At 54.1% G+C, this 15,320-nt stretch overlaps 1 protein-coding gene across 4 annotated transcripts; it reads right to left on the bottom strand.

Annotated features, from left to right (window-relative positions):
* Positions 1–556: 556 nt before the first annotated feature.
* On the bottom strand, positions 557–13,925 carry SLC25A23 (solute carrier family 25 member 23). Of its 4 annotated transcripts, XM_060145420.1 has the most exons (12): positions 13,621–13,925; positions 12,414–12,540; positions 11,749–11,836; positions 11,361–11,472; positions 9,839–9,997; positions 9,601–9,753; positions 9,292–9,399; positions 8,005–8,172; positions 7,682–7,768; positions 3,487–3,637; positions 2,321–2,501; positions 557–1,999 (listed from the first exon to the last, which is right to left on the bottom strand). In XM_060145420.1, exons 1-12 carry the CDS (start codon positions 13,774–13,776, stop codon positions 1,945–1,947), a joined length of 1,545 nt encoding a protein of 514 aa, XP_060001403.1. In that variant the 5' UTR covers positions 13,777–13,925; the 3' UTR covers positions 557–1,944. The 4 variants fall into 4 exon arrangements, 3 of the variants coding, with proteins under 3 accessions (XP_060001403.1, XP_060001400.1, XP_060001402.1); XM_060145417.1 differs by lacking the exon at positions 7,682–7,768 and having other exon boundaries at positions 13,621–13,924; XR_009539801.1 differs by lacking the exons at positions 557–1,999; positions 7,682–7,768 and adding an exon at positions 2,635–2,719 and having other exon boundaries at positions 2,373–2,501; positions 13,621–13,923.
* Between the last annotated feature and the right edge of the window lie 1,395 nt (positions 13,926–15,320).

The raw sequence follows: 15,320 nt of genomic DNA, 5'->3' as shown, positions 1-15,320 counted from the left end.
ATTCCAGTTCTAAGAGGTCCCTTGAGGAGTCACATCCATAGCGACAGCAGGTAGACGGTGGGGGCCAGAGGCTGGGGGAGGGGATGGGGAGTCAGTGTTTAATGGGGCAGAGTTTCAGTTTGGGGAGATGAGAAAGTCCTGCAGGTGGATGGTGGGGATGGTTGTACGACAATGTGAATATACTTAATGCCACAAAACTGTACACTTAAAATTGGTTAAAATGGTAAATCTTATGTAACGTGTATTTTACCACAATAGAAAAATATTTTTAAAATGTTTGTTGTTTTAGGCCCCTTGTTTGTGGTAACTTTTTAAGCAGCCCAAGGAAAAGGACACACTTGTGTAATTACAAAAAATACAGGACAAATTAGGAGTGCTCTTGAATGTGGACCTTCCCCCACACCCACTTTACAGATGTGGAAACTGAGGCTCACGGAGTCATTTCCTGGTCTCCCGCAACAATGTATGATGGAAGTCGGCCCATGTCCCTTCCCTGTGGGCGGTATGAGGTGGTCCCACATCCACCCACCCCCTTTCAGTAAAAAACACAATGAAAGAGCTTAGAAAACGTATTCCTTTGTTCTTTTCCTTTGAAATCACACACACAGGCAGGGAGGTGGGGAGGAGTGTAGGTGGGGGAGGTGGAAGCATTGTGGGGGGTCATCCCATCACCCCCAAATCCAAGTTCTTCTTTTACAGTCCTTTAATGGGGTTCCCCAAGGACTTGGAAGGAATGGAGAGAGGGGTCCCCCAATAAGCCTAAGCTCAGAATCCAAATATAAAGTGCAGAATATACAGGGTGGGGGTACTGGGAATTAGGGCGGATGGAATGTCTGCTCCTCTCTGGTAGAAAAATAGACCTGGAATGAATTTGGGGGGCTGGGGAGTTTGGGGTTTGTTTTGCATCCTGGGTTTAGGGAAGCTGCTTCTGGCTTCCAACTCTGAAGTCTGGGGAGGGGCTGGCAGTGCTGGGAGATGTGTGCGGTCCCCTCAATGTGTCCCCAGCCTTGGATTGCCTCCTTGCCAGCCCCTAAGAAAGAGCGACTGGATCCTCCAAAGGGACCCAGGCTCTGGGGGTTGTTATCAGCCTAGACAGTGGGAAGGGGGTGTGAGACATGGCCCTGCTGGGGGAGTATTTGAGAGAGAAGTTTCCCTGCAGTCCAGGCTTTGCTGGGGAGGTAGGGGGTCCAGTGTCTGTGCAGGGCCTGGGAGAGGCATCTCCTCCCCTTGCGGCCGGCATGAGACGTGTCAGGACAGTGGACAAGTCCCGTGGGTTTTCAAGCTGGGAGGCCAGGACCTGGGTTTCCTGGAGGCTCCGTAGACTATGGGGTTTGTGCCATGGGGGGAGGTCTCCGGGCTCTGGTGTGTGTCTGGGACGGGGGCGCGTGGGATCCAGGACACTGATTGGCCTATTGGGAGCTAGACTGGGGGTTCTGAGCGTTCAAGATCTAGTGCTTGGGAGGACTTGGGTCAGAAACCAGGAGTTAAGGGGTTGGCATCCAGTGCCTGGAGGTGGTAGGGTCTGCCTCTCATGGATGAGGTTGTAGTACCCAGTGCCTGCAGTGAAGGGATTTGGGGTCCAACAGCTGTAGTCGCCAGCACCCGCTCCTCTGCCATTGGGCTCTCGCGACTGTGGTTTGAGGAGTGAGGATCTGGTGGGTCAGGGCTTGGAAATCTGGGATCCGGTGGTGGAGGGTATAATGGTTGAAACGTGGGGATCCGGGAGTCGAAGCAGAGGGATCCAGGACCCAGTATCGAGGTAAAGGGATTCAGGAATCCAGTGGCTGGATGGAGGGGGTCTGAGATCCAGTGGTTGGGGCCCCGGGACCTAGGCATTGCACGGTCAGGATCCGGTGCACTGAGGTTTCTTGATATCCAGAATCCAGTGGCCAAGCTTGGAGATCCAGGACTTGAAGCATGGGGATCTAGGATCTGCCAGTGGATCTAGGATCCAGTACTGCCTGAGGACCCTGGATCTGGTGCCTGGGGCAGCTGGGGTCTGGGGGTTTAGATACACGGTATGTGCTGCTGTGGTCGGGGTATCAGGATCCGTTAGCTGGGTTGCGGGGGATCCAGTGGTTACGACGTGGAGGTCCAGGACTCAGTACGTGTTGGGGGAGAGGGAAACGTGGGATCCAGGGGCTGGGATGTGGGGATTCAGGACCCGGTGGATGAAGTGTGGGGATCCTGTGGTCTGAATGCGTGGGGAGGGGGACCTGGGATCCACTGGCTGGGCCCTCGGTCTCCAGTGGCCGAGGTGTGGGGGATGTCACGATGGAGGTGAGGGATCTGGGGGAGGGGTGGGCTCTGGGTCCCTCACCTGGACGTGACCCCCAGGGCCTGCTTCATGTTCTCGTAGACCACGTAGGAGATGCTCACGGCTGGGATAACCTTCATGAAGTTGGGGGCAATGCCCCGGTAGAGGCCCCGCACGCCCTCCTGGGACAGGATGTGACGGAGCAGACCCAGCATGGACAGCTGGGGGGCTCCCTCGATGGAGGCTGGTAGGGGGTGGGGAGGCCAGGTAAGGCCAAAGGTCCCCCTCTCGCTTCCCCCTCCCCCCTCCCCCCCAGGGCTGGGCCAGGTGGCAACTGCAGCAGGAGGGAGGAAGGTTAGACTAACAGTGGGACCTACCACTCAAGAGTCGGGACTTCTACTGGCCTTGGAATTGGCTGCTCATCTCTTCACCCCAATCTGGAGGCCCCAAGTTTGGGGATGACTAGAAACAGAGCAGCTATGTGTGGAGGGGGAGGTGGAAGAGGGCACAGAAATTTCCTCTTCCTGGAACTCAATTCCTTCTCCCTTTTCCCAGCTAACTCTTACTCAACCTTCCAACCTCCATTCCAAACCAGCTCTTCAGGGGAGCCCTCCTTGGCACCCCAGTCTAAGTCCAGCTTTTCCTTCTCCCCTTTATTCAACCCTAAATCCATACTTCATTGTGGAATGATTTATTCACCATCTTCCTTCCTCTCCAGCTTGGGAGTTCTTTGAGGGTGGAGGACCACATCTGTCTTATGCACGGATGACCCCCGGCAAAAACGACAAAACACAAATGCTAAAATCCCCGAGGAAATTCTCAAAAAAGATTCAGGGATAGTAGCGGGACAGGGATAGTAGCAATACAGAGAAATACAGTAAAACAATCGTAGCCTGGCCCTGCTCCTCCTTTTGACCTCACTATATCCCAGCCTTGCAAATTAGAACCCAAGTTACCAGCCCGGAAAGCTGCCTCCCCGCTGAGATGGCTAGGATGCTCTTCCGGCACTGGCTGTATCTGTTCTCCTACTTAGGGTAAAGGGCTCCCATCCCAATGTCACAAAAGGGTAAACTGAGGCCCAGAGAAAAGTAGGGACTTTAGTCAAGGCCATCGAAATCCAGGAGGATCCCAGCCCAGGACCCTGCCTTCTCACGGGAAGGAGCTGGGGATGGGAAGGTGGACCCAAGTCGCGAGACCTTCCCTACCTCCTCCTCCCACCCAGGCCTCACCTTGGGCCTGCATGCGGGTCCGGACCAGGGCCAGGGGGTAACTGGCTATCTGGCCACACGTGCTGGAAATGGTGCCGCAGGCCAGGAGCACGAGGATGCCCGGGTCGGCCGAGTCGTGGCTATACTGCTGGAGCCGCCGGTTCTTCAGGGTCTGGCAGGGGTGGAAAAGGGAGGAGGGTGGGTTGGAGGTGGGTGACACCAGGACCCTGGCTTCAGCGGTCCTGCTGGCTGGCTTCGGTATCCCGTGATGGCTGGTGTTAGCCAAGCATTTTACCTGCATGCTCTCACTCAAACCTCACCTAAACCCTCTCTGGTATGTGGAATAACAGCCCCCCCTACCGTTCCTGCCTTAATCCCTGGAATCTGTGAAGATGGTACCTTCCGTGGCCAAAGGGACTTTGCAGATGGGATTAAGGATCTGGAGATGGTAGATTATCCCAGGATATCCACGGGGGTCCAATGTCATCACAAGTCTCCTTGTAAGAGTCAGAGAAGGAGATGTGATGACAGAAACAGAGATCAGAGAGAGACAGAGAGAGAGAGATCTCGGGGAGGGGGGATGGAGATGCTATGCTGTTGGCCTTGAAGATGGAGAAGGGGCCATTAGCCGAGGAACATGGGCACTGCTAGAAACTGGAAAATGTAAGGAAACGGATTCTCCCATAGAGCCTGCAAAAGGAAAGCAACCTGCTGACACCTTGATTTCAGCCCAGTAAGACGCATTTTGGATTTCTGACCTTCATAACTGTGAGATAATAAGTTTGTGATGTTTTAAACCACAGTTTGTGCTCATTTGTTACAGCAGCCATTGGAAACTCATACAGTCTCCAAGGTGGCCACCCTGCCCCTTATCCCTTACCACTTCAGCTCAAACCTGCCGACCCCAATGGCCAAGCACCCATGGCTCAGCCTGAGGATTTTATCTGGTCCCAGGCAAGGCTGCTCTGAGCACATAGGAACAGGTGGGCAGTGCTGGGAAATTAGCACCCCCAGAAGCAACCTTCAAAGGATGACTGACTTGGTGTATCAATACCCCAGCTCCCTTGCCTCTCTGATGGGGGCATGTTCTACACTTTCTCCCGGAGGTCCCCACCAGGATTGAGCTCCACCTGTCTGCTGTGGTATCTTGCTTGATAATGCACTGTTATGGGTTTAAATGAATCCCCCACCAAAAAAAAAAAAAAAAAAAAGATGTGTTGGGGTCTTAACCTTAGAATATGACCTTATTTGGAAATAGGGTCTTTGCAGACATAATGAATTAAGATGAGGTCATACTGGAGTAGGGTGGGCCCTTAACCCAATATGATCGGGGTCCGTAGAAGAAGAGGAGAAGAAGAAAAAGGACCCATAGGGGAGAAGACAGTCATGGCAACAGAGGCAGAGACTGGAGTGATGCGTCCACAAGCCAAGGAATGCCAAGGACTGCTGGCAAAGGCCAGAAGCTGGGAAGGGGCAAGGAAGGATACCCCCTACAGATTTCAGAGGAAGCATGGCCCTGTTGACACCTTGATTTTGGACTTCTAACCTCCAGAACTGTGACGATAAATTTCTGTTGTTTTAAGTCACCCAGCTTGTGGCACTTTGTAAGGGCAGCCCTAGGAAACTAATACTAAAGCATGATACTTTTTGGTTGCCTTCCCTTCCCTGTCTTACTACTTCCCCCCAAAACCACTTGCCGTCCCATCCCTGCTTCTGGAAGACCTCCAACTAAGACAAGTACCACTACAATCCCCATTTTATTGATGAGAAACTGAGGCTCAACAGAATTTACTTGCCCAAAGTCACAAGATAAAGGTGACAATCATCATTCAGAGCCACCCCCAAGTCTAGAGCTGTGCCCTTGGCCAATCCCTTCTGAAGCCTTCTGTGAGGCCTCTGTAAATCCAGGATCTTCTTTTTGGCCTTGGGACTGGAATTGCTCATAGGTTTCATTTCCTAAGTCAATTCCCGTGCATTGGTAATGGCTGCCTGGAACTGTGTTGAGAGGGACTCAGTGCTGTGATGGATTGGTGATGTCTGGCCTGGGCATGGAATGGGCAAAAATGAGAATCGTTTACCATTACTGCCTTTGCAATTTTAATAGCCGCCTTTTGGGGCTGGAGCTGCATTTGCCAAATAGGTGTTTTTAAGAGCAGTTCTGTTAAAAAGAGGTTCTGATGACTGGAAAAGTATGGCTAACAGTGGGCTTAAAAAAAAAAGGGTAAATCACTTTTCTGCAGGACTTCTCAGAGCCTTTAAGGGGCTAATTTAGATCTTGAAAGGCCAAGAGGGCACAGGGCTTTTCAAACTTCTTAGACCTCTGAAATCCCTTTTGGGGTGAAGAATGAATGAACTAAGGCTGCAGAATAAGGTCTTATTTCTGCTCATGACTCTGAATGGCTCCCTATCACATTTCGGAGAAACCCAAACTCATGATCAATTGAGTCCTTGCTGACTCTTCAGCTCCCTCCAGCCACTCAAGACTTCCACTCCTCAACAACAAAACAACCTCATCAAAAAATGGGCAGAAGACCTAAACAGACATTTCTCCAAAGAAGACATTTAAGATGGTCCACAGGCATGTAAAAAGGTGCTCAGTGTCGCTAATTATTAGAGAAATGTAAATCAAAACTGTAATGAGGTATCACCTCACACTGGTCAGGATGGCCATCATTAAAAAGTCTACAAATAATAAACGCTGGAGAGGGTGTGGAGAAAAGGGAACCCCCCTACACTGTTGGTGGGAATGTAAATTGGTGCAGCCACTATGGAAAACAGTATGGAGGTTCCTTAAAAAACTAAAAATAGAGTTGCCATATGATCCAGCAATCCCATTCCTGGGCACATATCTGGATAAAACTATGATTCGAAAAGATACGTGCACCCTTATGTTCATAGCAGCACTATTTACAATAGACAAGACATGGAAACAACCTAAATGTTCATTGCCAGATGAATGGATAAAGAAGATGTGGTACATATATACAGTGGAATATTACTCAGCCATAAAAAAGCATGAAACATTGCCACTTGCAGCAATATGGATGCAACTAGAATTATCATACTAAGTGAAGTAAGTCAGAGAAAGACAAATACCGTAAGATAGCACTTATCTGTGGACTCTAAAAGATGGTACAAATGAACTTATCTACAAAACAGAAACAGACTCACAGACATAGAGAACAGACTTACGGTTACCAAAGGGGAAAGGTCGGGGTGGGGAGGGATAAATTGGGAGTTTGGGATCAGCTGATATATACCACTATATATAAGATAGATAAACAACAAGGTCCTACTGTATAGCACAGGAACTATACTCAATGTCTTGTCATTAACCATAATGAAAAAAAAAAGAAAAGACTTCCACTCCTCCCATAGGCCATATTCATTCCTGCTTCTGGACCTTGGCATTGGCTGTGCCCTTGTTCACACTCCCTCCTGATATATATTCAACTCGTGCCACCTCTCGGAGACACCCCTAGACACGCCCCCCTCCTGCCCATGGCTACTTTTGATTGCACGTCTTGTTTATTATCTTCTGAGAACACTTCAGGGTCTGCAATTACTTATTTGCTGGTTGACTTGACTTCTTTGTTCATTGGAGGGGTGTCCCGGGAGGACAAGGATTATGTTGTGCTCCCTGAACGCAGCAGCCAGCACAGTACCCAGAACCCAGTTGCTAAGTGAACGGGTGAATGAGTGAATGCATGAATAAATGAACGAACGAATGAGTGAAGCCTTGTCTCACTTGGCTCCGTAGACACTGGGTGCTGGTAGGGCATGTACGGGTGGCAGGTACCGGGGATCCTAGATCGGGACCAGCTACGTCATTTGCGGGGTCCAGTGCGAAATAAAGATATGTGAGGTCCCTTGTTCAAAGATTATTAAGAATTTCAAGAGGGTGACAGCAAAGCATGCAACCAAGTGTGGAGCCCTTCTGAGTTGGTGACTCTATAGGTTGCCTACCCATGAAGCTGGGCTGGATACAACGATGGGGGGGTGGGGGGATGCCTGGGAACTTCTGAGGCTGTGCTAACTGGGAGAACCTGGTGATCCCACCAGGAGAAGGGAAAGGCAATGGATGAGGTCCCTGGAAGAGAAACAGCGAAAACTCCCAGCTCCTGCTTCTCCTGATAAAGGCCCCGAGATGCTGGTCGTGGGGTAGGGATTTTATGGTGGCGGCAATGACTGAAATGGCCTTGAAGAAGATATTGGCCTGGAGATGGAGGCGCGTCTGACCCACGTTTTGGGGGGGATGGGCATCTTTGAAGCTCATCTTCGCCTGCTCCCACGTTTCTGTGAGCTAGAGTGGTCCCCGACTTTCACATGTCCTGAGACCCGGGAAGGCCAAAGTACAGGTGGAAGGTTCTTGCGGTGGGAAGCGCAAGAGTGGCGGGGCAGGTGGGGAGGTCCAATGCCTGAAGGAGTTCCCCGGAATCCCAAGGCCCACAGTGCTTTGCTTCTCCACCCCCAGCTATGGAGGTCAACTGAGCCAGCCCCACAGGAAGGGCAGATCCCAGAGAAGGGAGGACCACAGACCTCGTAGACGGCCAGGTCGATGCCTGCGTAGGGGATGATGCCCAGCACGTTGGGCAGGTAGCCACGGTAGAAGGCTCGGGGCCCTTCTCGCTCCAGGATCCGCCACGCACAGTCCAGCAGCCCCTTATACTGGCCCGTCCGGCGAAGGGTCAGCCGTGTCTTCAGTACCTGGGGAGAAGCCGGTTATCCCTGGAAAAGCTGCCTTCGGAATCACTACATCCAGGAATGAAGACACTTCGAAATTGTACCTCCTAGATGGAGATACCCTGAGAATAACTGAATTAAAAGAACCACTTGTGGGACTTCCCTGGTGGTCCAGTAGCTGGGACCCTGCACTTCCCTTGCAGGGGGCATGGGTTCGATCACTGGTCGGGGAATTAAGATCCTGCATGCTGCTTGGTGTGGCCAAAAAAATAAATAAAAATATAAATAAATAGAAAAACCACTTGCTCTAGAACCTTCTTCTACCCCCGAACTCTATACCTACAAACTGGTTACGCCTATCAGACTTGCACGTGGCACCCACTGTTGTCTCCCAATATCTTGTGACTTTCTCCCTTATCAACAGAAACGGCTCTTTTCAGCAAGAATACAGCCTCTAGAAACAAAGACTACGTTTCTCAGTTTCCCTCGGCGTGTAGCCATGTGACTGAGTCCTAGCTGACGAAACAGATGGTGAAGAGGTATGCAAGGCTGTCGGAAAGCATCCTTAAAGGCAGGGAGGTGTTCCTTCCTCTGTTCCTCCTTCTTAGCTGGAGCGTGGATGCTGTGACTGGGGCACAAGCAGTCATTTTCGTCCATGAGGTCCACAGGCTGAGGTGGTGGAACAAGAGAGAGGGAAGGAACCTGCGTCTCTAACACTCTGAAGCCACCAGACCGTCCCTGAACTGCTCACCTCCGGACTTCGTTTATGTGCTTTGAGTTTTCCGACACTCAGAATCCTAAGTGACGCCGGGCACAATCTGAAACTTGAAATGACTTCTCCAAAAGCGGTTTCACCTAGAAAGGATTCCCTTGGGGACGAGCATCCTGGAAACCAGTATCCTTAGATGAGTCATATCCATAAAGGGCTGCACCCCACAACTGTTATTTAAACAGCTAAACCAACACTACTGTGATACCCAGACCAGCTACACATGAAAGAGCATTGCTCTGATGAGCTACAGTCTGAATCAAGAAGCAGCAAAGTTATAATCCCAACGCTTATCCCACCTTGGAGTGAAAGGGTTATCGCAGGCCCGCCCCCAGCCCTGCATTGGAGCCTCTGCTAGGGCCCCTCCTTCTCACCTCCATGGGGTAAATGATGGTTTGGGCTGTGGCACCAGCCAGGGAGCCAGCCACAAAGCGCTCCTGCACGTGCAGTGTCTCCTGCTGCCCCCAGATGGCCCGCTTGATCTGAGAGGGACACAGAGGTGGCGGGACCTCAGGGGTTGGGCCTTCCGTGCACTCGGACCTTCCCTCTGCTGTCCTCCTCCTGGGCGCATCCCGAAGGGGAGCAGATGCCCACTCCTGGGGACCTGCAGACATCCCCCACCCCCAGGCCAATCCTGCAAAGCCTCCTGTCTGTAGCCCACGCCTCCCCCTGCCTGCCCCCACCTGCTCATAGGCCATGAACTTGATTGCCGACTCAGGTGCAATCTTGAGCACGTTAATCCCGTTGCCGCGCCACAGGGAGCGCACGCCCCCCTCTTGGATCATGCTCCGTAGGCCTCCCAGGATGTTCAGTCGGTTGGTCTTGGAGGCGTGGACCTGGGTGGGAAGACCAGGTGGCTCTGGGAACCCCTCCAGGGGTCCAGGCCTAGGGAAGGGGGTGGGTCTCTCCAGGGCCCCTCACCTGCATGAAGACCTTGAGGCGGTCCAGGGGGGCTGTGCCCGTCCGGGACACGGCACCCGCCATCGCTCCCGCCACCAGCTGTTTCCACCACGTGCCAGTCAGCTTCTCCTGCTCCGAGAACTCATCCGGGACAGTCAGGCACTCGCCAATGTCCAGGACCTGGGGATGCAGAGGCTGGGGGTGTCATGCCCCAGTGGGGCTGGGGGGATGCAACTCTGCCCTAAACTGGGGCGTCTCCCCCATGAATCCCAGGGTACCCAGCAATGAATCCCAGTCCACCAGTGAATCTCACTTGGAGAGCCCAAGAGATCTCTCTTGGACCCCTACCAGCCCCAGCCCCGCAGTCTCCACAAAAGATAATAACATCCTTCCTGGGGATCTCCACCAAATCCCGTCAAAGCATCCTATTCAAGTCTCTACCCCACAGGGGACTTCCCTGGTGGTCCAGTGGTTAAGACTCCACGCTTCCACTGCAGGGGGCATGGGTTCGATCCCTGGTTGGGGAACTAAGATCCCACATGCCACGTGGTGTGGCCAAAAATAAATAAACAAAAGAGAATATCTAAGAATATATATATTATGGGAATTCCCTGGCGGTCCAGTGGCGAGGGCTCTGCGCTTCCACTGCAGGGGGCACGGGTTCGATCCCTGATCAGGGAACTAAGATCCTGCATGCCGTGCAGCACGGCCAACAAAACAACAAAAAAAACCCAAACAACAACGACAAAACAAACAAGCCCCTGCCCCATAAAGATCCCTCCAGAGCCAATCAGATCCCTCCAAAGGATCGCACCCAAGGGTCTCCCACGTAAGAATTCCAGAAGATACCTCCAGGGCCACACAAGGTCCTACCAGGGACTCCCTATATATGGAGCCCAGCAGATCCCTCCTGGGGGTCTCTCCAGATCCCCAGGGGTCTCCCCCACAGAGATCATCCCCCCTCTAGCATCCATCACCTGCAGACTTCTTAACCAAGCCCCTCATGGGTCCCCCAGGGTGGGAATCTCTGGATCTCCCAAGAGGGTCTCAGCAGATCGCATGGATGGACCCCTCCAGATGCCATCAGATCCTACCAGATGCACCACTCAAGGATTCCCACCCTGGAAATGGCAATCCAGAGCGCTTCCTCCCTCCCAAGTTCCAGTAGATCCCGTGAGACCCTCTGAAGACAGTGGCTTCCTAACTTGTCTTTTCAGCAGCAGAATCCTTTATTGAGGGGAATAGAAACCAGCAGAAAGAGAGCCATGTGGTTGAGGGTGGGAGACCAGATGCCCCATCTGGTGAGCCCTTTCTTCCCTGAACCCCCGGAGGCCCCACAGTAAGTCTGAAGGGTCCCCATCAGCTGGCAGACACCTCCCCAAATGGGTCCCGGGAGCCCCAGATGGAGGAAGAGGAGAGCAGAGCCTCATCCCTCGGCTGCTCCCAGTGGCTCCTCCTTCTAGAGTCCTGAGCCAGCCCCTCCCCCCATGCCCTGGGGAAAAGGGCCCGACCACCAGGCTGGGACAGCCGCCCCCCACCTCACCGTGGAATGCTTCCAGAAATACAGCACATCTTCCACGTTCTCCAGCGAGTGCAACAGGAAGTGGTCACGCCATTCCTGCCAGTCAATGGTCATGGTGTCATCACGGTCCATGCTGCGCGGGGAGGGGTACAGGTGGGACAGAATCAGTGCCTGGGTCCAGGGGTGAGTTGAGTGAGGTTCTTGTGGATTTGGGGGGTAGACTGAGCTCCTTGGCACTGGGAGCTCCCCATTTTACAGAGGGGGAAACTGAGGTTCAGAGAGGGGAAGCAACTGGGCCAAGATCTCAGCTCCACTGCCTTGGGATTGGGTCTGAGGCTCAGAGGCTCGAGGTGGCTGAGGGGTCTTGGGGACCTGAGTTACCTGGGATTCCGGACATCCTGCTACTCACCTGTGCAGGATTTTCTCTGCCTGCTCCAGCGAGATGGAAAGGCCCAGAGCTCGGAAACTCTGCTGGATCTCAGAGACGTCGATATGACCTGGGGAGGGGGCCCAAGGTGGGGAAGTGTGTGTGTAGGGACCCCAAGATGGAGGACCAGGACAGCTTGGAATGGGGATACTGAAGAAGACCAGCGGATCCAGGAACCCAAGGTGAGGTTTGTGGCAGGGTTGGGGGGGGGGGTCCTTGACCCACTGGGATCAGAGGGGTAGAACTGGGCCATATTAGAGGGGGTCTTCTGTTTGATGAATGAATGAAGGATTGAGTCCAGGGATAATTATGGGGGTCCCTATGCCACAGGGGGTTGAGAGGCAATACTGGACACCCAGAAAAAGCGATGAGGGTGTCTCTGTTTCATAGGGAATCCAGGAGCAATATGGGGGGATCTTTGTCCCACAGAAAAATAAGACTAATAAATAATAGTGTCCCACCCCAGAAGGAAAAGGAGGTGGGATAGGCCGGCTGGGTCCTGAATCACCTAGCTGGGGGTGAGGAGAGCTCCCAAAATAGCCTGTGAGTCATCAGGGAGAAGCGGCTCTCCCTCCTCCTCCTAGCACTGCCAGTTCTAACCCCGTTGGCATCTCCAGGGCCCCCACAGCCCCATCCCTGGGCCTTACCATCCTGATTCCGGTCCAGACTGTGGAACAGAAGTAGCAGGCGCTGTTCCCGCTCCTGCAGATAGAGGATAAACTCCTCCAGGTCAAGGCCGCCATCTGAGTCAGCATCACCCTCAGGGGAGATGCCCTGGCAGGGGGGAAGGGACAGAAGGAGTTCTGGGAAGCTGCTCCCCCAATCTGGAGGAGGCAAGACAAGCTTATGCCCCAGGAACCCAGGTCCCCCTCCCCCAGCCCTGCACCTAGAGGACCAGGGCGGGGAAGTCACCCCTTCCCTTGATCATCTCTTTCCTCAATAAGATACCCAAGGCCAAGGTAGGTCTGTGAGGTGGACAGTGGTTGTCCAGTTTTCCTGGTGAGCAAAACGAGGCTCTCCAAGGTCAAGTCACTTGTTCAAGGTTACAGAGCTGAGAAGTGAGTAGGTGGACTTGGGCTCTTGTCTCTGAAAGCCTGTTCTTCCAGGTGTCTCTTATATGAACTTGTCCACATGGCAGTTTCAAGAGCTCTCCTTGGAGACAGCACTGGGCAATGTGGGGGCAATGACATCCACACTGAACATCTGCAGGGCCTCTGTTTTCCCATCTGTAAAGTGGGAGGTTGACTGGAGGTCTCAGGGTGCTATGGAGACAGTCCAGTGGCATCTGGGCCTCCAGGTGTGGGGGGACACATGCACAGGCTTGGGGTCAAGTTCCTGCTTTGATAGGTGAATCCCCAGCTGAGGGTGGCCTCGGATAGGATTGGGTCCTTGGCTGGGACAGCCTGGGGCATAGAGCCAAGCCCAGGAAAGGACAGGGAAGGGAATGTAAACACAGAGGCTGGGGAGGGTGTGTCTCCTGGAGGTGGGTGCAGGCCTTGTGTCTCGGGTTGTGCAAAGAGTTCAGAGAAGGGTGTGTCCCGGGCAGTGGGCAGGAAAGCGCAAGCGGCCCCATTCCCAGGCAGACATCCCTCACCCCGACGGAGGAGGGGGACGGGTTTGGCAGCCGAAACTGCAGGCCTGGGGCCTCGGTGGTCCTGTCTTGAGCGAGCCCGTTAGGCCCAGACACGGGCGGTCAGGGGGAAGGGGACAAGGACGCCCAAGCTAGGAACGGGTCCTGGTGTCCAGCCACAGGCAGTCCCGGGCTGCTCCCGGCGCTCCATTCAGCGGCTCGGGTTACCCTGCGCGGGCTGGGCTCCAGCGCCACGAGCCAGGAGGGGGTCCCTGCAAGGGTACCTGTTGTGCTCCGCGGTCCGGGCTGCCCCCGCCCATACGGGCCAGTCCCTGGCGCAACTCGTGGACGTCCAGGCGACCATCCTTGTTAGTGTCCAGCTCCTCGAAGAGGCGACCCCAGCGCTCACGCCGCTCCGCATCGCCCGGGCCCCCCCGCATGGCGCCCGCCCTGGGGGGAGGGGAGGCCCGGTAGCGGCGGCCTCAGCGGGGGCTTGACGGCTCCCCCTCCCCCCAGGGGCCCCGGAGGGCCAGCTCCGTGGCCACTGCCACCGCAGCCTCCGCGCTGTCTGCCCGGCTCTGGCACTTGTAGGAGGCGGTGACTGCTAGCCGTCGCCGCCCGCGCCAGAACTTGCGTCTCCTCCGCACTGGAGGGGAGGGGGAGGGGGGCGGAGCTGGGGGGGCGTGTCAGGGATGCTCTCTTATTAGCACAATCTAGGGAGCAACCACGTTCATTCTCGGAAGGGGGGTTCGAGAGATCAATGATCTCAGGTCTGGTTTCAGAGTTCCGTTTCTGCGTGCCTCAGTTTACCCTCTGCCCAAGGGGACGAGGTAGGGAGATGTCAGGGATTGGGTTACATAATCCCTTTCCACTTGACCTCCCTCCTCTACTAATCCTCCTGAGGAACTAAAGTTCTCGGTTTCCCTAGACGTACTCAGAACCAACTCTGTGCCATCTAGCCCTGCAACAGCCCGCCCGCTCATTTCACATTGCCTAAGCGGCCACAGAAGCAGAAAACCAAGCCGCCTTGCTCTCCCTCCGTGTTTTCCTCCTGCCCGCGCGCCTCCTTTCTCGGTCCCACTCAGACTGGGAAACAGAAGATCAACGCGTGGCGCGGCTGCAAAGTCGGTTTCCTATTGGCCAGAGCCTCAGGAGCTGTGCCCTGCGGTCCCGCCTTGCTCACCCATCTAGGCGGGGCCTTCCCAATGACCCCACACTGCCTTGGGCCCCGCGGCCCCCGGCTCGCCTAGCAGTCTTAAAGGGGCCTCTGCCGGATCCAGACGCCGAGCAGACTGCTTTCTCCGGACCGGCTTAGGGGGGGAATCTCAGAGTCCCAGGAGCGGCTGGGGATAAGGACAGCGTTGCTGGAAGTGGGGCCCCAGCCAGTCGCGCTCGCTGCACCTGCCAAATGTCCCTCCCACTAGTTTAGGGCGCAGTTTCTCGATTCGCCATTAGGGGGAGGGGCGCCCAGATCTTTTGACAGCGAATAATAATAATAGCTAACGTTGATTCATTGCTTTGCACAAGCCTTGGCCTTTTACTCACCCCTCGCGTCGTCCTCGCTAAAACCCTATAAGGTAAGTGGGACTGGCTTTCCCACTTCACAGGTGACGAAACAGGAGGTTAAGCCGCTCACCGCAGTCCACATGCCCAGGAAGGGGCAAAGCAGACATTTAACTAGACCTGGGATTCTTACCCAACATCGCTCTATGCCCTAGAAGGGATTAATTTTCCCTTAACCATCACTCTTCTCTCTAGAGTCCCCAGGAGGGGGTCGTCTTATTATCTTCGTCCTTTATCCAAAGGACGATCGTGAAGGCACACATGGTTCCCACTCAGCTTCTGCCCAGACAGGTGTGCTCAAACGAGCCTCTTGTAGAGGGTCCCCTCACAGATGTTTTCATTCACAGGTCGCCCTTGCAGGTGCCGTACAGATATTTTCCCACGGAGATGCCCCAAACAAATGTTTTCTCACAGATGCATC

Source organism: Lagenorhynchus albirostris, chromosome 3, assembly GCF_949774975.1.
Source record: "Lagenorhynchus albirostris chromosome 3, mLagAlb1.1, whole genome shotgun sequence".
NCBI classification, from domain to species: domain Eukaryota; kingdom Metazoa; phylum Chordata; class Mammalia; order Artiodactyla; family Delphinidae; genus Lagenorhynchus; species Lagenorhynchus albirostris.
Note: the sequence above shows the minus strand (reverse complement) of the source record. Positions and strands in the feature narration are given on the sequence as shown.

Bases quoted from the DNA above. Each gene is read 5' to 3' on its own strand.
- SLC25A23 (XM_060145420.1), bottom strand. From the start codon at position 13,776: ATGCGGGGGGGCCCGGGCGATGCGGAGCGGCGTGAGCGCTGGGGTCGC. The intron at 11,473-11,748 runs GTGAGTAGCAGG...CTCCCCGCGCAG, and splicing joins GCAGAGAAAATCCTGCACAG to CATGGACCGTGATGACACCA. The intron at 2,502-3,486 runs GTGAGGCCTGGG...ACCCCCTACCAG, and splicing joins GACCCGCATGCAGGCCCAAG to CCTCCATCGAGGGAGCCCCC.